This window comes from Gorilla gorilla, chromosome 12, assembly GCF_029281585.2.
Source record: "Gorilla gorilla gorilla isolate KB3781 chromosome 12, NHGRI_mGorGor1-v2.1_pri, whole genome shotgun sequence".
Classification (NCBI taxonomy): Eukaryota; Metazoa; Chordata; class Mammalia; order Primates; family Hominidae; genus Gorilla; species Gorilla gorilla.
In genome coordinates this window covers 35,390,478-35,416,193 of record NC_073236.2, presented here as the reverse complement: position 1 = coordinate 35,416,193, position 25,716 = coordinate 35,390,478, and the positions used below count along the sequence as shown (strand labels likewise).

Here is a 25,716-nt window from a genome sequence, read left to right as displayed (position 1 = left end):
ATTGAAATGGAAGAAAATGAAGAAAGATGGAGAATTGTGTCATGGAACAATGGACAGCAGTCATAACATAATGGGTGAAAACAAAGCTCAAGTACATGAGGATGATTATATCTTTAACGGTATCTCGAAGCTGTAAGAGATCATCAAGTCTTGACTTCTATGTTAAAAAAGAAAGAAAACTGATGACCCATATTTAAACTGAGGCATGTGACATTTCTGCTCTACTCAGCACTCTTCACTCATCTAACAAAAATTCATTATGGCTTCTTATGTTCCAGGCACTGGGCTAGGTGTTTAAGGAAGACAGAGGGAGGAAATAAAAATTTTTATCAAACAGTCTTTGTCCTCAAGCAGCTCACAGGGCAGAGAGACCCTGACAGAGTAGAGACTTCATGAAGAGTGGGGATGGGAAGGGCATTCTCTCCACACGCATCCCTGTCCCACCTCGGAGATTTCCTCCTCAGAACGCTACCCCTTACTGCTTTCCTGTCTCACTCTTTCCAGCTCTCAGTTTAGAAGGTGTTTCCTCAGAGCACCCTTGCTGACCTCTCAAGTCTGGTGAAAGGCCCTTCTCACTGGTGCCTGGATGCCCTGTGTGCTCCTGTCATGCACACAACACAGCATAGTAAAATGCCTGGCGTATGTGTTTGTCTTTTCAATACTCTGAGCTCTGCTCATTGGCAAATCTCAGGACATAGCACAAGATGTGGCCCCTAAATGTTAACTGAATGAACGAATGGAATCACTGGTATCTCTTTAGCTTGAAGAATAGAAAGCCCTTGTAGGACAAAGACGATTGGGAGAAATGTGAAGTCTGGCGTGGACTCTGTCAGAAGGCAGAACTGAACCAATGGATGGACTTAGAAGAGGGAGACTTCGGTTTCACATCAGGAATGATATCATAGTCAGAACTCACCACACACATAATAGGTTAGATGAGGGAGGAGGGAGTCCTTCATTGCAGGAGTTTTAAAGGTGAATACAAGAAATGGGAGGCACTTGGCCTGGCGCGGTGGCTCAGGTCTGTTAATCCCAGCACTTTGGGAGGCCGAGGCCAGTGGATCACAAGGTCAGGAGTCGAGACCAGCCTGGTCAAGATGGTGAAACCCCGTTTCTACCAAAATACAAAAATTAGCTGGGTGTGGTGGCGGGCACCTGTAATCCCAACTAATTGGGAGGCTGAGGCAGAAGAATCACTTAAACCGGGGAGGCAGAGGTTGCAGCGAGCCAAGTTTGAGCCACTGCACTCTAGCCTGGGCGACAGAGCAAGACTCCGTCTGAAAAAAAAAAGAAATGGGAGGCACTGAGTTTCTGGCTCAGTTTGCTGATGCCAGAAATACAGAGATGACTGATCAGTAAAATCCACTAGAAAGTGCGTGACAGGTTTCTTTTTCCTTATATTTTTCTTTTTTAAATACAAAAGTAATACCAGCCCACTGAAAATTTGAGAAGTATATGGCATTAAAAAGAGAAAAATAACATCTGATAATCCAACAAGATAAACTCTCTAAAATTTCTTTTGTCTTTTTAAATGAATATAGTTAAGCTTGAAATAGAATTTTAAATTTATCTTGATGTTTTACTCAACAACGTAGAAGCATCTTTTATGTCATTATTTTAAGTCACAACCACTTTTAGTGATGATGATTAAAGAACTATTTGCTTTTTCCTTACTGTTCCCTGTTTTTAGATTTTTGGCTAGTGTCTAATTTTTCCCTGTTATAAATAATGCTGAGATGAACAGAATATGTAGATTTCTAATAATTTGCAAATGAACAGCATATGAAAAACATGAGCAAAAATTTTGCAGTTATAATTACTCAACACAAGTTTTAAATAAATTACTTTTATTTTGAGCGTTCATTCTTACATATGTTATAGGAAGTAAGAAGCATTCCTTACTCCTTAGAATTTTGTTTATAAGTTAGTGATGAATTGGAAAGGGTAGCTTGCCCCTGGAATTCTCTGATAAGCACAGGTGATGAGGAAAATGGAGAAATCCAAGAATTCCTTTGTCTTTCCTTAAAAGCAGTCAGCTTTAAGTGCAGTGCGGGCGTGCCCTCTAGCGGCCAAATAAAAAAATAAAGAAATAGGCCTTCAGCCCTGTAACAATCGCACGTCCCCATCTAGTGGCTAACGTCTGTAAATGCAGCTTTTCTAATCACAATAGCGAATGTTTCTTGATTTATATTTGTCTCAGGCGAAGAACTGGGAGGAATCTTAGAGATCACGTATTTCAACTTCCTCACGGAGTGGCATGCAGGCAGCAGCCTTGGGAACCCCGATTGCCCCTCCTCACACCTGGCCATCACAGGACTTGGGCGACGGGGTGGTGAAATCAGGCTGTGGCCCCAGCGGCGCCACGAGGCCGAAAACCGGCGCTCAGCCTCATCCCCGTGGCTGCAGAGTGCCAAGCGCCAGGTCCTGCGCTCTGGGCGTGGGTCAGGAGCAGCTGGCAAGGGCAGCGCAGCCTGCGGGCCCTTGGGCGCGGCCGGCCGCAGCTCCGGGAAGCCACGTCAGCCCACGGGTGCTGCCCCTGCAGCCGCCACCAGCACATGGAGCAGGAGTCCCCGAGGATTGGGAATCCCCGACCGGGCCTGCGCCTCCAGCCGCGCGGACCCCGGGGCCAGCCTGGCCGCGGCAAGTCAGGCAGTCTGCGGCAGGAGCGCCGGGCATGGGCTTCGGCCGGGGGTGCAGGAGGCGCGCACCCTCTGGCCGGATGGGCGGCGCACTCAGGGCCCAGGAGGCCATCCCAGGGGAGCCCCGCCAGCCCCCGCCGGAGCCCGAGCTGCAGTGCCGCCTGCAAGTGGTGCTCTGGCTGCAGCTGTGGCAACCCCGGATCCCGTCCTCCCGCCTCGCACCCATCAGCGCGGACCCCGGGGGCGACGCAGTGGCGAAGTGGGGCTGTGGGCCCAGCGGTGGCACCAGGCGGAGAAGCACCACTCAACCCCATCCCTGGGCTGCAGAGGGCCCAGCGCGGGGGGCTCCGAGCGTCGGGAGCCTGTGGAAGAGAAGAGCGCGCGGGCGACAGTTAAAACAGGCCCTGGGGCAGGGCGCGCCTCGCGCTCCAGGGAGCCCCGCCCGCGGCACCTCCGCAGCAACCGCCGCCTGCACTGGGCGCGCGAGAGCTGCTAGGGCGGTTTCTCTGCCTCGGGCCTGTTGGGCAGGGCCGGCTAAGGTGCGCGTGCTCGCTGGTCCTAACCCTTCTGTTGGGCGTTTCTGCGGAGAGGCGGGAGGCGCTGAGAGTCTGTGCGAAGGTCCGTGGACAGACTGCTTTGCCTGTTGTTGCTCTTCGGAGGCGGCGATCCCGGAAGGCGAGCTGCAATACGGCTGCAGGCTACAATTTGCAGCCGACGATTATGGAAGACCACAAGCCAAAGAGGTGGCCCACCCTCACGGAGCGCTGGGGCTCGGATGGCTTCGCATTTCCCCATTACTACATTAAACCGTATCATCTGAAGAGGATCCACAGAGCTGTCTTCTATGGTAATCTGGCGAAACTGAAGTACCTTCTGCTCATGCATTATGACCCCAATAGGAGAGACAGGAAGGAAAGGTAATGGGGGCCGGGAGCCGGGGCTGCGGGAGGAGGCCTGTGGATGTGGAGAAGTACCCCTTTGCAGGCTGAGGGCTGCGGGGCGGATGGTCCGGGGCTCGGGGTATGGAGGGGGCTAGGGGGTGCCCGGCTGGGGTGGTAGTGAGTGGAGCGGGGCCTGGGGAGTGGGGGTATATGGGGTGGCGGGGTGTGGAGTGAGTTGGGGGATGGGAGTGGGGAGTAGGGGGTGCATGGGGTGGGGGTGTGAATGGGCTGAGGTGGGTGGAATGAAGGCTTGGGGGGTAGGGGCGTGGACGGTGTGGGGTGGGGAGATGGGGTGAGGGTTCAATGGGATAGAGGACTGGAGGTGGGGGTGAGGTGTGGGGGTGAATGGGGTGGGGGAAAGGGGTGCAGAGGTGAGGGGGGCGAGTCCTGTCACCAAAGGGGCTGGACTTTCTTTCCTGGCAGGCTCAGCCGCACCTGGGATGTGGAAACCTTGGCGGGGGCGAGCACCCAGGCCATTTTCACAAGCAGCAAAACAAAAACAAATCTTCAGCTGGTTTCCAATCACTCACCATGCTGCTTCTTTATAAATCATTTTAAAGTGATTTCACTAATAAAATTCAGCATGTACAGCGTTTTATTTTTAACGTGCACATTTTAAAGCATAATGTTACATACATTATGGAAAGGTGCATAATGAGAGAAATCATTTCCGTAATATATCAACTTCCTGGCTAAAAATTCTTTGGATAAAAATCCAATATTTATTTGATATCAATGGACACCTATGTCAATGTGGTTTTCACTGAGGGACCTTAGAGGGAAACTTTGAAGTGGGAAGATGGTCTGTGTTCTTGAATAGAAAGACATTTTTCTAAAGTTCTGAGCTCTTTCTGTGTTTATAAATTTTACATAATCCAAATAAAGTTATCAAAATGTTAACATTTTTGAATTACTCATGCTGTCTTTTACTATTGTGACGACATTAAGAAAACTTTTGAAATGGAGTCAAAAAAGACTTGCCTTTCTAGATATAAAAATGTGCTGTTAATTTCCACAAGTTATTTACTAACAGCTGAAACAACAAATCAGTGAATGGAACAGGTTAGAAAATCCAGGAACACACCAATATGTGTAAGAATTTATTAGGTTGGTGCAAAAGCAATTGCGGTTTTTGCCGCAATTAGAAGTAATGGCGAAAACCGCAATTGCCTTTGCACCAATCTAATAGAATTGGATAATGGTGACATTTCATATTAGTAGGAAAAGATGAATTACTCACAAATGAAGTGCCTGTTAACTATTTGGAGAAATCTGGCTAGATTTTCATGTCACAGAAATAAGTTCGTTATGGAATGTAGAATAAAAACTTTAAATGCACAAAATAAGAAAGATAACAGAAAAAAACACAAATGCCTGCTTATATTGATACATGTTTATATTTCTACAAATATCACAAGCACACATTCTGAAGGTCGATTTAGCAAAATAAAAAAATCCAGTTTATAAGAAAAAATTAACAAAAGACAGTATGTGTATATACATATTAGATAAAAAAGCGATTTTCATTTTACAGAGAATTCTTCAAATAAACAAGAGCTCTCATTTAAAATAGAGCAAAGCATTTATTTTTCAGATGTTCAAGCAACCTATGCACATGGGAAAAAATATTTAGTGTTCCTGGGAGGAGAAGGTATTTAAGTTAAAAAAGGAATGAAATACTGTTTTCTATCCACAAGTTTGTGAGGGTAAAGGGTAGCAGTACATATACTGCTGTTGAAAGTTTACATTTCTGATGACTTTTCAAATAGACAATGTTTTGGTAAGTATCACACTGTAAAAATGTATGTGCCCTTCACCTATCAATTCCATTATACTAAAATATCTCTAGGAAATAGAGATACATGCAATTTGTTTTTCTCAGCACTGCTTAAAATAGCAATGTATTTGGAAAACCCCTTATAATGGATTTTATAAATTTTATAAATTTATCAATAAATTTCAGTGCATCGATAGGATGGGACAATATGGGACCTTTGCAGATGTCAGTAGATACAGATGTATGTTGAGGTGTGAAGATGTACTCTGAAAAAAAGTTGGTTTGATTATACATACACACAATCTATGGTGTTTGTAAGCCAAATATGTGTACAAAATATAACATTTCTTCTTTTCTGGCAGGTGTATTGTGATATTTTTTCTTATCCGTGATGTATAAATGATCAGCATGTTTAAAACTTCTAGTAAATGTTTTTTATTAATGAAATTATCCTTGGGAAAAGAAGAAATATAAATCTTGCAAAGAAAAAACTAATTCTCAGTTTCTATTTTATTATTAATTTCTTCGTTTGTTTGTTTATTTTTGAGATGGAGTCTCCCCCTGTCGCCCAGCCTGGAGTGCAGTGGCATGATCTCAGCTCACTGCAATCTGCCTCTCAGGCTCAAGTGATTCTCCCACCTCAGCCTGCTGAGTAGCTGGGATTACAGGTGTGCGCCACCATGCCCAGCTAATTTTTGTATATTTTAGTAAAGACGGGGTTTCACCATGTTGACCAGGCTGGTCTCAAACTCCTGACCTCAGGTGATCCCCACGTCTCGGCCTCCCAAAGTTCTGGGATTACAGGTGTGAGCCACTGTGCCTGGCCTTATTTTTATTTTTTTGTTTATTGGTATCTTCTGTGAACTTTTAGCATCTTCAGAGGCAGAGGGAATATTTTTATTTGTGCTTGATTATTTTATTATGCATAGATTTTAGTATATAAATAGGTTTTTATTATAGTTTTATTACATATAAGCAAACAATTTTAAATTAATTATTTTAGTTTATCAGTGTCCTCATGAAAATGAAAACGAGCAAATATAAGTGATTATCACTATTCCAAAAGCACTGCTTTAATTTATAGTTTTTTTCACAATAAACTTCCCAACTGTATGTATGCATTCTTTCAATCCAGTTATTCATCAAGCATAACCTGAATACCTATTATGTAGCAGACACATTCTACCATCTCTCAGGACTCTTCCACCCTTAACAACTTCATGTTTACCTGCCCAGCCTGAGCAAGCTGAGATTTAAAATGGAAGCATTAGGACTGAATCCCAGTTGGATCTTTTATTCCTTTTTTTTTTTTTTTTAAACAAAAGCAATTCTGAAGTTAGAAAATAGTGAAAGATAACCTTTAACTGCTGTTTCAGAAACTTATGACACTCTCAAATACTACTATTAATCATTGCAAATACCTAATTTACATAACATTCTGTAAGTATTGAAAAAAATGAGCCATACCTATTCATTTGAATCCTGAGTTTTCTTTGGATTATTTTTTTTGAAAATTGAAGTAAGAATTACTTTGTTTTAAAAATTTGTTTTTTTATTTTTGCCTTCTTTTCCCACAGTACTTCATTTAGGTGCCAATTATATGAGTAGAACTGCCTGTTCTATGTACTGTATCCCACTTAATGTAAGGCATCACGGATTGGGTGATGCCACATTACTTTATATATCAATAAGATAATGTTTAAAATGTTGCCAGTTATAAATGTAATAAATAATGAATTATAAACAGTATTCCAGTGTCAGGAGATGTTAATATATAAGAGAATAGTAGCTTATATAAGAGAATAGTGAGAAAATGAGCATCTGAGAATGACTGAAATACAATGATACATCTAATCTTTAATAGACACCTCAATGTAGATATGATTGTATCATTTTACTTAATTAAAATGTCTTTGTAAGTAGTAATATCTAAAAATTATTGAGCTGTTATTTGTGTTAGAAAGTGTTCTAAATGCTGTGCATAGATTCTTATGTAAGCATCACGGCAGTGTTCTGTGGGATAGCTACTATTCTCTTACATATTTTATTGATAAGGAAATTGAAGCAAAGAAAGGCTAAATAACAGCTAAGTGACAGAGCTTACAGTAAATTTTAAGCCCCAATTAAACTGAATCCAAAAGCCAAGCCTTTTGTATTAAATAGACTGCTCTTTCATCAATGTGGTGAGTAATAAGCGCTAACAAATGTACTTTCTTCACAAGAAAATTACATATTTGTTTTGAAGACAGAGAAATGACATGCTAATTAATGCTTACAGTTACATATTTAAAAAAGTCCTGTCACTCTTACAGGACTGCCCTACATTTGGCCTGTGCCATTGGCCAACCGGAAATGGTACATGTCCTGGTGTCCAGAAGATGTGAGCTTAACCTCTGTGACCGTGAAGACAGGACACCTCTGATCAAGGTATATAGTAGCTGACTCTTTGAGCATGAGATGGATTTGGTTGAAGTACATAGGATAAAATGAATTTATCTCATTGGAATACCACTATATAACTAGTAGTAAATTCTACGGAGGGTTTATTTTGCTTTTTCAGTATTTGCATGTTTCTCGGTCTAATACTGACAGGCTGTACAACTGAGGCGGGGGGCTTGTGCAACTATTCTGCTGCAAAATGGTGCCGATCCAAATATTATGGACGTCTTTGGAAGGACTGCTCTGCACTACGCTGTGTATAATGAAGATACATCCATGATAGAAAAACTTCTTTCATATGGTGCAAATATTGAAGAATGCAGCAAGGTATAGGTCAACCAATGTTATTTTCAAACTATCTGAAATGCATTTATTTTAACATTGACACATGTAAGGGTCAATTTTTCATATTTGGAAGCTCAAACATTCCTTGAATGAAAATATTTTGAAATGCCTTAACTGTCTAAGATTTTACTTTAAATATTGGAACTTCTAAAGAAGCATTATAGGGAACAGCTTTTTTTCATGCACTTATGGTAAATAACTATAAAAACAAATGAATTACAATAAATTTATAATTCATGACAACTGAATTTGGGAAAGGTAATAGTTAAGTGTTTTTCCACTAAATTACTTTTTTTCTAATCAGTGTGAAGTGACACAGGAAAGTAAAATTGGCCCTTATAAATAGGCTTTATTTTAAATTTCAAAGAAAATTAAAGAATTTCACAATAAATGTACATCTTGTTGCTGTTGACAAGTGTTGTATGTGAAGGCGGTTTCATTTGAAAGTGATTCCTCTGTGGAAAGGCTTAAGAGGGAAAAATGAAGAAAAGGAGAGCAATCAGAAACGCACAAGCTAATTTGGAGATTAGGTAATGAGGGAAAATACTGTGGAGAGGGTTTTTGTGTGTTTAGTTGTTTGTTTTCAATTTATATGTTTAGACAAGGATTGCTTCAGTTTTGGGGATGATTATTCTTACTTTGGGAAAGAGTTTGTGAGTTGTAAAATTGCCTAGGGATCAATTTTGGTAAGACTCTGAGGAAACCAGGTTGGCAGTGAATAGTGGTGATGAAGCGGCACACAGTTCAGCAGAGAGAAGAACACATAATTAGTGGACGTTATTCAATTCTGGCAGAAACAGCCACTCAGATAAGCATCTAAACTCTACTCTCAAGTCCAGAATGTCTTGATGGGCAGGTGGGAGATAAGGAGCTTATAAACAGTAAAATCAAGTTGGATTCTGAGCTTACTAGTCTCTTCTCTACCCCTACCCAGGAAAAGTAAATGAAGTTTTCAGTGAATGGCTCTATCTTTTGCTCTTTCCTCTTTTCGGCCAAATCTCAAACGATAAAGGGAATTTGCCACGTGGGTGAGAGATGAGACTGAAGTGATTATCAACTGTGCTGGTTCGCAGTTAGAATTGTGCATGGCAGTAACCTGGGGAAATTAAAAGCAAATCTCTAAGTCTAGGATATCCCCTGAAGATTTTAATATAGTAAATCTAATATTTACTATTAAATATTACTGGACATGTATGTTTTAAAATATTTCCTTGAAGCTGGGCATGGTGGTGCCTCTAGCCAGAGCAACAGGTTAAGACACTGCCTCTAACAGCAACAACAACACAACAACAACAACAATAAAACATTTCTTGGGACACTGATACGCTGCTGGTTAAGAACCACTGAATAGATAAGTGTAATATAAATTCCCATATCTCAAACACACAAAAAATCTCTAGAAGAGCTGGAGATAGGTGCTGCTTCCTTTAAATTTCTCCTTTCCAATAATATTGGCCTGACTTTTACCTGTCTCTACCTCTGTGGTTGGGAAGTGAAAAGGACTATTACTTGCGGTATCTGTCAGCGTAAGAATAACACCTTTTCTTTGCCACCATCACTTATTCACTGCCATTCATAGGGTCATTAGAAATTTGCTATTGTGGACTCTTTTGATAAGCAGAGACTGACTCTTTCAGGACTCTGAGTCTCTTTGTTATCATTCTGGTGATTAGGTCAATACATCATTATTAAAACAGGGTTCTCTCAATTACAATAGTAAAAAATTCTAAACCTTTTTTTAAAGCTGAAGCTCTATTATGGACTGCCTCAGTATGTCAGTTAAGTACATAGAACTGTGGCATAATCAGGATAGCAGTTTTAAACACTGAAAACCATGAAGTTAGTAAGAATACAGAGAATACATATAGGTCATTATTAGAGCTTTAATTGATAAGCCATTGTATTTTTATTTCTGATTTATATTTTACCTAAAATAAAAAAAATTAGGTTACAATATAGAAACTAGAATTATAATTTAATATTATTTTAATAATTTAGTTGCAGCAGTCCTATGAACTAATTATCCATTTGGTGAACAATCTGGGAAAATTAAACATAAATTATGAATGAATGAATGTTGTAAAAGTGCTCAAAGTGGGTATTATGACTCTTAGTAACAATTTTTATTGCATTCTTGGGCCTATTTTGGAAAAAAAATCTGAAACTAAAGAAAGGAAGTATTTTACATGAAAATACTTGCTTTATATACAATCGCTTGGAGACATATCCATAGCAAATATAAAAATACAAGGTCTATAGTCCAAATGTGTCCCATAGATGTGTTTAGTTTGCGTCTACAAATTGTCTCAACATGGAAGGTTTAGGAGACTCGTGCACAGATCTGGATTCCAGGCTTCTCTTCAAGAATCCAATCTGGTGCCCCTTGACCCTATCTCAGGTTTTGGATGCTGTGCAGAGGTTGCCCCTTTCTATGAGGCATGTGGTCTCCATTTTGCTACTGTGCCTACCTAGGTACTTCACTTCCTCAGGTCATCTCCCTTGCCTCTGTAGGGATGACTTTACAAGCCCTGTTTTATAATATATTTTAGTAAATATTTCAAGGTTTTCAAGACATTTTATATTTATTTAAATGTAGAGTCTATATTTTATATAAATCCTTTGGTAATCGGGTTGAACTTTTGAATTTAGATGGTGGTGTTTTATAAACTATTTATCTTTATACATACCATAAATAATCATCTTCCCATTAGAATGCATAGAAGCTTTTTAAGGTGAATCATGGTATAGTTGCATAGGTTATGCATATTGCAGACAACATTATATTTTTCTCTTCAGCATTGCCTCCTAAAAATGCAAGTAATTGGCCGAGCGCAGTGGCTTGCGCCTGTAATCCTAGCACTTTGGGAGGCAGAGGCAGGTGGATCACGAGGTCAGAAGATTGAGACCATCCTGGCTAACACGGTGAAACCCCCTCTGTACTACAAATACAAAAAATTAGCTGGGTGTGGTGGCACACGCCTGTAGTCCCAGCTACTCGGGAGGCTGAGGCAGGAGAATTTCTCGTGCTTGAATCCGGGAGGCGGAGGTTGCAGTGAGCCCAGATGGCACCACTGCACTCCAGCCTGGGTGACAGAGCGAGACTCCATCTCAAATAAATAAATAAATAAATAAATAAATGATGCAAATAATTTAGTGGCTTTCATTATGCTATAAATAATTCATATAGGTCATTATTAGAGCTTTAATTGATAAGCCATTGTATTTTTATTTCTGATTTATATTTTACCTAAAATAAAATAAGTTAGGTAAGAATTAATTGGAAACTAGAATACAAATAGATTTTTAAAGGAGTTATGTACCAGGGTCCTAAGATTATAATTACATAAATATTTGCATCAGGGTCCTAAGATTGTAATTGAGAAAAACATTTCATACAGAGCTTTCTGACAGCTAAGATAAAAATATTACTAGAGAAAACCCATGGACTATTTAATAATAAGCAGTGAAATTTCACTCGAAGCCTATCTCTATTAATTCAGAGCCCGGCTCTCCGAATTAAAAAGAGATAGGCTTCAAATGAACTGTCAATCGTGTCAGAATCTCAGATGACAATGTCAGGTGCTCAGGTGCTCAGGAGCTCCTGACACTGTCACCTGAGATTCTCACACCATCGATAGAAGACAATGAGGCAAGTGTGTGTCACCCAGAGGAAACCTCTGCCTTTACTGGTAAGCTCTCACAACTGTATCCCTGAAACTCTCATTTCTCAAATGTTAACATTCTCCAAAATAAGTATTTACAAATAGGGATTAGGTGAAGTTCAAAAGATTTCTCAAATACTAGACACATAATGCACAGTTTTGTAACATTTTTCAAACATGGGTGATCATGGAGTCTCTCTTTTGGGGTATAATGTTCAAATTCTGGTAAAGTAAATATCCTTTGGAATATATTAATAGTTTAAGAAACACCACTCTATAGATAATAATTTAGATCATTAATAAAAATACCTGAAACATTTATTACTGTGTCTTAGAGTTTGAGGACATAGAGAAAAAAATACAGCTGCTGCCCTCAAGAAGCTCTTGGTTCAGGTGGGAAACAATTAAATCCTTGAAACATGCCATGCTAAATGCTGGGACAGAAGCAAAGATTCTTGGAACTGGGAAATATTTGAAGTGATATTTGGAGATGACCAGAGTTCTTGTGGTGAGGCAGAGGAGGTTGTTTCCAGGGGAAGGAGCAGAACATAGAAAAGCACCGAGGAGGGAAAAGAAAGGGACTACCTCTTACGACCTTTCAATTGTATATATTGAAGCTCACAGGATCTTACTTACATAAGGTTTTCATTTCAGTTGATAAATATGTAATTTTGTGATGATAAATTGTTGCTGTTATTTTACAGAATGAATATCAGCCACTGTTACTTGCTGTGAGTCGAAGAAAAGTGAAAATGGTGGAATTTTTATTAAAGAAAAAAGCAAATGTAAATGCAATTGATTATCTTGGCAGGTACAGACCTTAGTTCTTATTTTGTTGTTTTTAAACCTGAGTGTCATTTTAGAGTGGTAGCAGTCACTCAAGTCACAAATATTACATTAATAAGAAGACTAACTTTTAATTATTGGGATATAGTGAGAAATATCAACACAGATCATCACTTAGGTAGAAAAACAATTATTTGGACTGAGTAACATAAAGAACAGTGTATAGCAGGATTCATCTCTCTATATAGACATTATACACATAAAAGGCTTCTATATATAGAAAGCTCTGTATATTGATAGATGTTTGTTATTTGTAATATGATGTGGTGTTATTTACAATGTAATAATGTGATGCTTTTGATTGTATGATCTTATGTTAGCTAAAGGGGTTTCATGTTAGTTTTTCATTTCTACTGTGTTTTCCTGTTGTTTTTAATTGATATGGGGAGGGGGAAAAAAGATAGCTTTAAATGGATAAAACTTTACTTCAATGAAGACAAGCTTTAGGTTCACACAGGACTGGGTTTAATCCCTAGCTTTCCCACTTGCTAGATGTGTGGCCTTGGTAACATTACTTATCACCAAGTATGTTTTCTTCTGTGAAAAGGAGGGTAATAATATATCCTTCAAGGGTGGTTGTGTGTAAGTAACATTATATATATATAATGTTAGAATGTCCAGCTAACAGAGCAAGGTGCTGATGTTTTGGAAACAATGGCTGAGCATATAAGTATGTGCATATAATATATATACACACATATCTATGTAAGAATATAATGTAACTAACATCATATATAATATATAATATATACAATATATATTTTATAGATAATATATAATATACTATATATTATATATTTTATAGATAATATATAATATACAATGTATATTCTATATTTTATAGATTATATATAATATACTATATATTTTTTATATATATGTGATATTACTTATACACAACTACCCTTGAAGGATATATTATTATCCTCCATATATATATAGTGTTTAATTAAATGCCTAGCACATGCTTATCAGCATCATTAACTGAAGCTATGACTACTACTATTAGCATTCCTATTAATATTATTGTTTTAAGCCTGCAGATAGCTCTTATCTGACCCTTCAGCTGATTTTGCATTATAATGTATAGTATCAGACTAGGGAAGAAATGAATAATTTTTCACTTAAATTTGCCTACTGTAGATAGGTGGCCTGAGCATAGTTTCTTGCCCATCAAAGGACTTTAAGTTAGCAACTTTATGTCATACCACAGTGGGACAAGAGGCTTCCTTTTTGTTCCTTGCTTTTAACCTTTGTGGTAACTTGCAAAGATAAACCCTTGAGCACCCAAGATGCTTGTTTCTTAGTACATGTAATTGGGTTAATTCTACATGGACAGGCAACATATTAAGTTGATAAAGTATATAAACTTAGCTTTTAAAATGTCATTAAAGTTTTTAATTACCTCTCTGTTATTTTAGATCAGCCCTCATACTTGCTGTTACTCTTGGAGAAAAAGATATAGTCATTCTTCTTCTGCAGCACAATATTGATGTGTTTTCTCGAGATGTGTATGGAAACCTTGCAGAAGATTATGCCAGTGAGGCTGAGAATAGAGTGTAAGTCTTTACATAAAAAGGCTAATGAACACTAAATTGAAGTTTAAAATAATTGTAACAATTGCATCTTATATATCAGGTGAGATTTCATAGTTTGGTTCAAGTAGTTTTCAAGTGACAAATTTTCAAGTTTTTAAGTTTTCGAGAGTTGTGCAACTTCATCAGCCAGAAATCAAGAAAAAGGCTAGATAAGTAGCAGTAGGTGCAAGATTCTTGATATTGAAACTTTCAGGACTTTTCTCCTTAGGGATTCCAATGTTGTCCATTTTATTTCCAGTATAACCCCTATGCATAGGGTAAAGTAGTTTCACATCTTTGATTTTTCTAATTGCTTATTTGGGTCTCAAAATGTCCAGTTTATCAAAAAACCTTGTGCTGTGTACTGGGGACCATCTACTATAGCCTGATCATTGAATTTTTCAAGAACCTAAGGGGTTCCCTAAGTCCAAGGAAGACAATCAGTGTCTACAAGTCAGGAGGAGAAGGGGAAAGGGCATTCTAATCATTGCTTTGTTTTCATTGATTCTGTTGCTGCTTTCTTACCATTGAAAGTGCTCTTGCAGTCTGGTAGTGATTAACCTTTGCTACCAGGATGCCCTTTCTATTTGAGATCCCTCAATTTTCATGTTGATCCATAAAAAGGCTTCAAAGTTACAACTGTTTTTTTTAGTTCAGTTGCACATACTTATATGCTCAGCCATTGTTTCCAAAACAGCAGAACCTTGCTCTGTTAGCTGGATATTCTAACTTTATCAACATATATACGGAGCAAATTGACACTCTCACCCACACTCAAAACCTGATGTAAAGCCCACATTTTAACCTGGGCTTCTAGACCTTCATGGTGAGTTATTTTTTGAGTCCCTTTTTTTTCTCTTTAAAGCAAATATTAGTTGGGATAGTTCTAAACTGTCAGAGATATTCAAATAATGTTGTAGAAAGAGATCACAGTGTTCTTCTTTATTGCTACCAGATCTGTACCCTGAGACTTTTTATATAAACAGTGTAAGAGCTTTTCTCAGGCAGTGGAAGCTTCTATGCCATCCTTCCTTAGAGTAGTAGGCATCAACTTGTGGTTGGCCCCTCAAGTGATCTGTTTTCTATAATAATGAAGATCTCTCAAGCTGCTTGCATCACTATCTCAAGTTTATAAAATATTTTCGGATTCTATTTCACAGGAAACCATTCATCGGAATTATCTGAGTCTCAAGTTGGTTAGTTAGATTTAACAGAGCTAACCCTCATCCATGACTTAGCAGCAGTTATATGTAAAAGTAAGGCTTTGTGCTTGCTTTGGCAGCACAAATACTAAAATTGGAACAATATGGAGAAAATTAGCATGGTGAAGCATTTCATATTTTGCAGTCACGGGAAGGTCATTTGACTGTTTGCTGGCTAGCTAAGTCATAGTTTGAATCAAAACAAAATGGGTGGCCCCTTATATTAGAATTGTGATTTTTCACTACAAAAACATTTGTGTAAGGTGATCTATAAACTGAGAATGGAGATAAGTAACACATGGGGTGTTGTGTAAATATTTTGTTAGTATGTATCTTGGAAATGAGAAAATGTCAACCTGCATCTACTTCATGGAACTTAAAAAAAATGAAAGTAGGGTTTTGTCTTCCATGTCAGTTGGAGATAACATCACTGATGGAGATGAACCATCATTCTAGCAAACATCTGCTCATTCAGTTAGAGTCTGTAGAGAAGTAATAGTGGTAGCCCAAGCCAGATCTCGACATCTGTTAGTTTTCTGCCCTTGGAATTGATGAGCTCAATAATAGTTAACAATCGTGTTACCTATTTTAATGAAATAATATATTCATAAATTAATTTATTTATGAATTATGAAATAGTTGAGATACACTGAATTATAAGCCACAAATAATAGAACAATAAGCAAAATTAGGACTTAACATTTTTCTTAAACTGAAGCATTTGAATATTAGAACCTATGAAAAAATACACATTGGGTTTGATTTGGGATTTCAAAATAGTTTCAGCAATAAAGTTCAAGAACAAACTCCACTGCTTTACTATTTCTCTGTGAATGTTAAAAATGCTACTTCATTAAACCTATATAACAACCTAGTGAAAGAAGATAGTAAAATCTAGAAGAAGACATTGTGCCTAAGAGAAGCAACTTGTTTAAGAGCAAATACCTGTTGGCTATAGAGCCAGGACCTTCCAGTAAGAGCCAGGAAGGTGACTTTCCATTATGTCAAGCTGATGTGAGATAGTTTGCTGAGCTATACTGCCTTCACTTCATGAGTACTTCACCTGTTTTTATTATTTAATTAGAAAGGTATAAGAAGTTTGTAGAGCTTACAGAAAAGAAGTGTATAGGATAATTAACATCCTGATATTGTTCAAGATACTCTAATAATTTAGTATATTTGGTAAATGTTTTTGATAATAGTATTAAAATATTAATTTCATTTATTTTTATGAATAGCATTTTGGAACTAATTTATGAATACAAAAGAAAGAAACATGAAGAGCTTTCTATAAATAGCAATCCAGGTAAGATTTCTGATAGTGAATTACTCTTGATGGTACTACCATAGATAAAAAAGAATAAAGATGTTTTGATTACAAAACAGTTTAAAAAAATCACTGTTTAAATTGCGCACATTTAAAAAATACTTAGTAGCCTAGATTTTATAATTATTTAAAAAGTTAATTGTAGGTAATTTATAATCTCAGTATTGTTTGAAAAAAATTATTATTTAATTATGGTTCCTAATATTCTAGATGACCTTTTTGTGTAAATAAGAAAACAAATTTTTAAGTTATTATGTTGTATGTTTTTTTATAGTCACATAATAATGAATTAGACTTTTTATATAATTAGAACTTCTATTTAATTTGTAAAATAAATTCTTTGCAATTACTAAATGAATCAATAATTACAGTTGGCCCTTGAACAACATGGGATTTAGTGCTGCCAATCCCCATGCTGTTGAAAATACATATTTGGTATGTTATATATATTATATATTGTATTCTGAGTACAAGAAAGTAAGCTAGAGAAAGGAAGCTTTTGCAGTAGTTAAAGCTGTAGTTTCCTTGTAGTTCGATGCTTGAACTACTCTCAATCTAGTGTAAGGTGTTCACCCATCCATGGTAAAATAAAGTAAATTTACTCCATTTACTCATTTTAAAATGTTGGTCTTTTTCTTGCCTGTATGCCTTCTTTATTTGTTTTACTTAATTTTTTATTTATAAAAAAACAATAATAGTTGATAGGGACTTTTTTTCCTGTGAAAACCATCAGTGAAGAGGCCATGTTGATCTAGGAAATATAAACATATTTATTTGGTGGCAGTAGAAATATAAAGCAGAAGCAGAAAAGACGTACAGTTAATATGATTTAGTGAACATTAAATGTAAAACATTAGTGGGGAGAGAGAAATCTTGGATCATTCATAGGTTTCTGGGTTGTGTACTGGCCTTTATACTGCACACAAGAAAGGAGTAGACATGTTCACTGACTGGAGAAGTACAGCTGGTCAACAGGGAAGAATAACTTCCCTTCCCTCCAAATCTGAGGTTGGAGATGCAGACGTAGAATGATGTTATTATAATTATTAGGCAAAGTCATCGATCTCAATGAGCTGTCCATGATGCAGATGTAGAAGGAGAAGCTATCCTGTGACAAAACCCTGGGAATGTCAACGTTCCCTCCCCACCCCCAGGAAAAAAAGAGTTGGTAAAGGAGAATGAGCAGTGGCTAGAGAAAAGTAGGAGAGGAGTCAGAGGAAGTGATGTTGCAAAAATAAAAAAAGTGAGAATTTTAAGGAGGGAGTATCAATTCTAACAAGTAAGATTACTCAAAAGCCAATTAGATTTAATTTTTAAAAGCTCTTTGGCGGTACCCTTTTCAAAAGAACCATTTTTGAGGTGTAATGTGGGCTATTGATGTGATTGGTATGTCTGTTGTCCAAATATGGAGGAACAAATCTACCAAGATCCTGCGTAACCCTTTTGTAACTGCAGAAGCTACGTGCACAGGGTCAGGGAAAATGGTCTTGACTTCTGAGTACGTGTGCCCACACTTTTACAGAATTGTCAAAACCTAAGGGTAATGTGTGAGAAAAACTGTGGTCTTCTTATCTGCTCCTTGTGGAAATACTTAGTTTGTACTGAAATCCCTGATAAGTTCTTCTGGATGCATTCTGAAACAAAAGTCTGGCAGTAGTAACTGGAACCAGCTTGTCCAAAGCACATACATCCCGACTCTCTCCAACATGGAATCATAACACAGCCGCATTTCGAGAGTTTCAAGTTTCAATCAGAAGTAGTCTACAGACATGTGCATGTGTCTTTATAGCAGCATGATTTATAATCCTTTGGGTGTATACCCAGTAATGGGATGGCTGGGTCAAATGGTATTTCTAGTTCTAGATCCCTGAGGAATCGCCACAAAGGTTGAACTAGTTTACAGTCCCACCAACAGTGTAAAAGTGTTCCTATTTCTCCACATCCTCTCCAGCACCTGTTGTTTCCTGACGTTTTAATGATCGCCATTCTAACTGGTGTGAGATGGTATCTCACTGTGGTTTTGATTTGCATTTCTCTGATGGCCAGTGATGATGAGCATTTTTTCATGTGTTTTTTGGCTGCATAAATGTCTTCTTTTGAGAAGTGTCTGTTCATATCCTTCGCCCACTTTTTGATGGGGTTGTTTGTTTTTTTCTTGTAAATTTGTTTGAGTTCTTTGTAGATTCTGGATATTAGCCCTTTGTCAGATGAGTAAGTTGCAAAAATTTTCTCCCATTCTGTAGGTTGCCTGTTCACTCTGATGGTAGTTTCTTTTGCTGTGCAGAAGCTCTTTAGTTTAATTAGATCCCATGTGTCAATTTTGGCTTTTGTTGCCATTGCTTTTGGTGTTTTAGACATGAAGTCCTTGCCCATGCCTGTGTCCTGAATAGTATTGCCTAGGTTTTATTTTAGGGTTTTTATGGTTTTAGGTCTAACATGTAAGTCTTTAATCCATCTTGAATTAATTTTTGTATAAGATGTAAGGAAGGGATCCAGTTTCAGCTTTCTACATATGGCTAGCCAGTTTTCCCAGCACCATTTATTAAATAGGGAATCCTTTCCCCATTCCTTGTTTTTCTCAGGTTTGTCAAAGATCGATAGTTGTAGACATGTGGCATTATTTCTGATGGCTCTGTTCTGTTCCATTGGTCTATATCTCCATTTTGGTACGAGTACCATGCTGTTTTGGTTACTGTAGCCTTGTAGTATAGTTTGAAGTCAGGTAGCGTGATGCCTCCAGCTTTATTCTTTTGGCTTAGGATTGACTTGGTGATGCGGGCTCTTTTTTGGTTCCATATGAACTTTAAAGTAGTTTTTTCCAATTCTGTGAAGAAAGTCATTGGTAGCTTGATGGGGATGGCATTGAATCTATAAATTACCTTGGGCAGTATGGCCATTTTCATGATATTGATTCTTCCTATCCATGAGCATGGAATGTTCTTCCATTTGTTTGTATCCTCTTTTATTTCATTGAGCAGTGGTTTGTAGCTATTCACAATAGCAAAGACATGGAACCAACCCAAATGTCCAACAATGATAGACTGGATTAAGAAAATGTGGCACATATACACCATGGAATACTATGCAGCCATAAGAAATGATGAGTTCATGTCCTTTGTAGGGACATGGATGAAGCTAGAAACCATCATTCTCAGCAAACTATGGCAAGGACAAAAAATGAAACACCGCATGTTCTCACTCATAGGTGGGAATTGAACAATGAGAACACATGGACACAGGAAGGGGAACATCACCCACTGGGGACTGTTGTAGGGTGGGGGGAGTGGGGAGGGATAGCATTAGGAGATCTACCTAATGCTAAATGATGAGTTAATGGGTGCAGCACACCAATATGGCACATGTATACATATGTAACAAACCTGCACTTTGTGCACATGTACCCTAAAAGTATAAAAAAAAAAAAAAAAAAGAAGTAGCCTACAGATGAGCAGTTTGGAGAAGCTAACATCTTTTATATAATGTCATGGAGAAAAATATAAGGTGATATGCTAAGTATACCAAGTCTCTGTGTTCTGGGACACTTTGTTTTAGTGCAATTCCCTTTTCATGACCTCTTGTAATATCTCTGCTTTTACTGTTTTTTTTTTTAATTTCATCCCTAAAGAAAATATTATTAGAACACATTTCTAACACAGGTATTTTTGACAACTATATAGGATTTTCTTTTAAGAGAATTAGCTACCTATTCTAAAGTATATCTGGTATTCTATTAATCTTTAATGCTAAACTTCTTTATATCTTTAGCACAGTGACAGTGTAAGTGATGCTGCTCCTTTAAGATTTTAAGTTTCTTTTAAATTTTCAAACTTTAAATGTCTTTTAAATTTTCAAATTAAGTTAAGACACTTAAGGTGTCTTTTAAATTTTCAAACTTGACATAGTTTTAATGTAAAACACTTTTCTGGTATTATATTTCTTCAAATATTGGTAATCTGTTACTTAGCTGGAATATTTGGTCAGTTGGATTACCACACCTTTAACCATCTATATATAAGTTTCTTGATTTTTTTTTTTTTTTGAGATTGAGTCTTTTGCTGTTTCCCAGGCTGGAGTACAATAGTGTGATCATAGCTCACTGCAGCCTCAAACTTCTGGGTTCAGGTGGTCCTCCTACCTCAGCCTCCTAAGTCGGTGAGACTGCTACAAGCATATGCCACCACACCAAGCTAACTTTTTTATTTTTTATTTTTTAGAGACAAGGGTCTCTCTCTGTTGCCCAGGCCAGTCTCAAATTTTTGGCTTCAAGTGATCCTCCTGCCTCAGCCTCCCAAAGTGCTGGAATTATGGTCATGAGCCATTGTGCTGGTCTATAACTTCCTTTATTCCCCAAAATGAGTTTAAAGTCCTATTGGCCCTTAATAAGAAAAACCCACTGTTTGGGAGGAGAAGTGGATAACTCATCCTACATTTTAAATGCAGTTTTTGACTTTTTGACCTGTTCTATGAAGAATGGCCCTTAACAGATGATTTTTAGTTTTTATAGATATTTTTAGTTTTATAAGAACTTAAGAAAAAAGATTAGAAACAAATTAAATGAGCTCTATGATCGATAGTAAGTATTATATCCAATGGCTACATATATTTCTATAATTATCACAATGACCTGAATGATGCAAATTATTTTACTTATGTTTTTATTAATAGATTTTTTTTTGAGACTGAGTCTTGCTCTGTTGCCCAGGCTGGAGTGCAGTGGCACGATCTCGGCTCACTGCAAACTCTACCTCCTGGGTTCAAGCGCTTCTCCTGCCTCAGCCTCCCAAGTAGCTGGGACTACAGGCATGCACCACCACGCCCAGCTAATTTTTATATTTTTAGTAGAGACGGGGTTTCACCGTGTTAGCCAGGATGGTCTCCATCTCCTGACCTTGTGATCCGCCCGCCCCAGCCCCCCAAAGTGTTTGGATTACAGGTGTGAGCCACCGCCCCCAGCCTACTAATACATTTTAGAGACAGGGTCTCACTCTGTTTCCCAGGCTGGAGTGCAATGGTTGTTCACAGGCACAATCTCCACTGCAGCCTCGAACTTTTGATCTCAAGCAATCTTCCTGCCTCAGCCGTTGGAGTAGTTGGGACTACAGGTGCGTGTCATTGCACCTGGCCTGATCCCCAATTATTATAAAAGAAACCTTGGTGAGTTGAAGACAATTGGCTGTGATCTTTTTGTTTCTCTTCTAGAAGCTTTCATACTATGGGATATATTTTTAATCATCCATATTCTCAAATTTTTATTCTGGTTAAAATAGGATTGCTGCTTGTTTTTCATTATTTTTTGGCATAATTATTTCTGTTCCCTTATGGATTTATTCATGCAGAAATACAGGAATCTCAAAGGCAACTGTTAAGGAAAACAGATGAGGGAAAGGTGTTTTATAAACAGCCTTCTGATCATAGTCACAGGTCACATCACCTTAAAGAAAACTAATTTCATATAATGCCACTATGTCAGAGTTTCCAAGACCACCTCTGTGTTTGGTGATTCACTTGGAAGGACTCAGCAAACAGTCCTACTCTGGGCTTTGATTTGTTACAGTGAAAGAATACAAAGTAAAATTGGCTCAGGGCAAAGGGGCATGTGGTAAGTCTTGGGGAAGCCAAGCACAAGCTTCCGGGAGCCCTCTCCTGTGGAGTTACCAGGATGTGCTGAATTCCTGTAGCTTCGAATTTCGACATCACATGGGCAATATTGTCTACCAGTATGAGTCTGACTAGAGACTTACACAGTATCCAAGGTTCTTAAGGAAGCTAGTGACATAGGCATTCTGTCTCACACATATACAAAAATTCCACACTTCCAGAAGAAAAGCAGCTGTTCAGAGTCAACCACATTGTTTATGCAAACAGTTTAGGTACAGTGAGCTACTTTTCTCAGGAAATGGTGACAAACCTTTAAAATGCAAATTTCCAAACACCAGCGAAGGGCCAGTTTTGCATGTAGGCCTTTCTAAGAATGACAGTCTTATGACTGTTATATGAATTATTTTCTTCACAGCAGTTACAGCCCCAACTTAATTTTAGGTGTCTTAAAAATTCTATTTGATAGAATAACATGGTAATATAACATAGCATGGTGCTTATTTCATTTGCGTCAGTTGCAACTTAATATGAAATACTAAGTTTCTGTGCTGTTAGATTTTGGAATTTTGGTGAATATTTAACAGGTCTCTGTACAGAAGTTACTATGGCAATATTAGGTAATTATAATCTGTTCTTATTCGATTAACCTTTCAGTAAAATGGTTAGATAAAATAAGTAATGATTTCTCATTTAAAATTAAAATAAAAAATTTGTTTCATTTTAATTATATAGATGGTTCAGTTTTGTTTTATATTTTGTTAAATTTCTGTTTATAATTATGAAATTTAAAAAATCAATCATTTATCAGTTATTTTCTTGCCTGTTAATACAGTTAAGTTATTTGCTTTATGTACTTTTATATACTATAATTCTGGAGAGAATATTCATATTGTGTTTCAAATTGAGTACGTCTTGCTATAATATATGGTAATATAGCAATATATTAGTAATAGAAGATTCAGTGAAAATCTTTTTAAAAAATTAACAACTTTATTTTAAGAGCAGTTTAATATTCTCAGCAATATTGAAAAGAACCTAAAGAGATTTTTCACATATGCCATCCCCCCTCACGTGCATAGCTCCCCCCATTTTCAATATCTCCCACCTGAGTGGTACATTTGTTACAACTGAGAAGCTTGCATTGTTGCATCATAATAATCACCCAAAGTCCATAGTTTATATTTAAGTTCCCTCTTGGTATTGTACCTTCTATAAAGCTGGACAAATGTATAATAAATGTACCCGCCATTAGAATACTTTCGCTGCCCTGAAATTTGTCTCTTTTTTTATTCCTCCCTCACAACTAACCCCTGTCAACTACTAATATTTTTGCTGTCCCCATAGTTTTGATATGTCCAGCGTAGTCATATATTAAGGATAACGTAGTGGATATCTTTTTCAATATTACAAAACATAATTTCCAAGATAATTGAATGTATTCAATTAAGCTATCCATTGTGCTTTTTTGCTTTTAGTTTATTAATGTAGGATTTAATGGCATATGCTTTACATGTTGAAAAAGCATAATTTATATAGACATTTGCCACATAATGGGGAGGGTTGAGGAAAATGACTTCATGCTTCATCCTTTTCTGTGAGATGGGTCCAGATAGACTAGCAGTGGAAAGGGACAATCTCAAGAGGTTGTACTTTATAAAACTGGAGTCAGAAAGTCTTTCCTATTTACCTTGCAGTTGGAAATAAGACCAGCTAGTGAATACTATAGGCACACAAATATGTTTCTTATTCACCTTCTTTCTTTGAGCAATCACTTTGAAAACAGTCTATATTATTATAACATGACTCACTTATAACTAGGTTCTCCATCATGAAAAATGCCAAGAGAGTCATACTATTTTTGTTTACATAAAGTGACAAAGATTTGTTGTTGTTGTTGTTGTTGTTCCCACTAGGTAGTGAGACAACTGTTGGCACATCTTGGTAGCTCCAGTGAGTTTATGGTTCCTTTATATATATCTTATATATTAGAAAGTACTCCCTGGCAACTTGCCATACCATTCCCAGTATTTCTTTATAAGCTTCTCTCTGACAAGGAAACAAGACTCAGATTGGATAAGCTTTTAAGGGAGAGATATTTTCTCTGTTTGTGTTTTTTTGAAGGAGCTAAAAATCAAAGCTGAATTTAAGGATTGTTTGTGCCCTACATAGGGTGAATGAATGGCTAGAACTAAGCAAACTTACCAGAATCTTCCCTAGGAGAGGATTAGTGAGAGTAAGGACACTGATCTCTCTTAGGCTCTTCTGCACTGGCAGCTGAAAAGTCTTTGCAGGGATCCTTGACCCTGCTCTGTATCCTGTGTTTTGCCATAGAATAGAGTACAGTTTTCATAGACCTAGATTTTTTGAATTAGAGTGCTTTATCCTAAATAGTTTAAACTGAAGAGGTGGAGAAACTGTTGTGTTTCAACAAAATAAGTACAGTAATTTCCTCTTACACATGGGGGATACATTTCAAGACCCTTAGTGAATGCCTGAAAACATGAATAGTGCTGAACTCTATGTGTACAATAATTTTTAAAAATACATATATATCTATAATAAAATTTAATGCATAAATTAGGCACAATAAGAGATTAATAATATCTAATGGTAAAGTAGATCAATTATAACAATATACTGTAATAAAAGTTATGTGAATGTGAGCTCACAAAATATCATGTACTATAGTCACCCTACTTTCTGCACTGATGTGAGATGATAAAATGGCTATGTGATAAGTGAGGCAAATGCAGTAGGCATTGCCATGTAGTCTTAGGCTACTATTGACCTTCTATTTGACTATATGTCAGAAGGAAGATCATCTGCTTCATGTGATCTTGGATCCATGAACCATGATGATATTGTTGGTTGGATGTTAGGTACAGATTATGTCAATGACTAGTGAGCAGATATATATAATTTGTATGCACTTGACAAAGGGACGATTCACATCTTGGGCAGACTGGGATGTAAGGGCTCAAATTTTGTCATACTACTCAGAATCTTAGGCAATTTAAACCTTATGATGTATATACATCTGGAATTTTATTTATGGACCATGGTTGACCATGGGTAACTGAATCTGCAGTCAATAAAACCACCAATGTCATATTATGAAATATATATTTGGTCTTCAACCCCATTTTCTGTCATACAACTCCTAAAATCCTCAGAATTTCCAACATGATATCATTTGTATGCTAATGATTGACTTATGACAGGCAGCCTCCAGATGGCTTCAGGGTGGGGCTCATCATCAGAGTGATCAGGGTGTGATTAGAGGGTTGGGACTTCAAGCCCCACCCCTCACCTCCTGGGATGTGAGAGGGGCTGAATGTTCAATTAATCAGTCATGCCTATGTA

General features: G+C 37.6%; 1 protein-coding gene across 13 annotated transcripts in view; it reads left to right on the top strand.

The window, feature by feature from the left end:
- The first annotated feature begins 2,165 nt into the window (after positions 1-2,165).
- LOC109025523 (ankyrin repeat domain-containing protein 36B) overlaps positions 2,166-25,716 on the top strand; it is a 141,775-nt gene continuing 118,224 nt past the window's right edge. For 11 of the 13 annotated variants that reach the window (XM_063695593.1, XM_063695588.1, XM_063695590.1 and 8 more), the window contains exons 1-6: positions 3,229-3,556; positions 7,670-7,784; positions 7,950-8,123; positions 12,508-12,614; positions 14,071-14,208; positions 16,667-16,734. In XM_063695593.1, the coding sequence (XP_063551663.1) occupies positions 3,360-3,556; positions 7,670-7,784; positions 7,950-8,123; positions 12,508-12,614; positions 14,071-14,208; positions 16,667-16,734 (799 nt within the window). In that variant the 5' untranslated portion in view covers positions 3,229-3,359. Of the gene's footprint in view, positions 3,557-7,669; positions 7,785-7,949; positions 8,124-12,507; positions 12,615-14,070; positions 14,209-16,666; positions 16,735-25,716 lie in introns of all 13 variants that reach the window. The other 2 variants (XM_063695583.1, XM_063695592.1) reach the window with 2 other exon arrangements.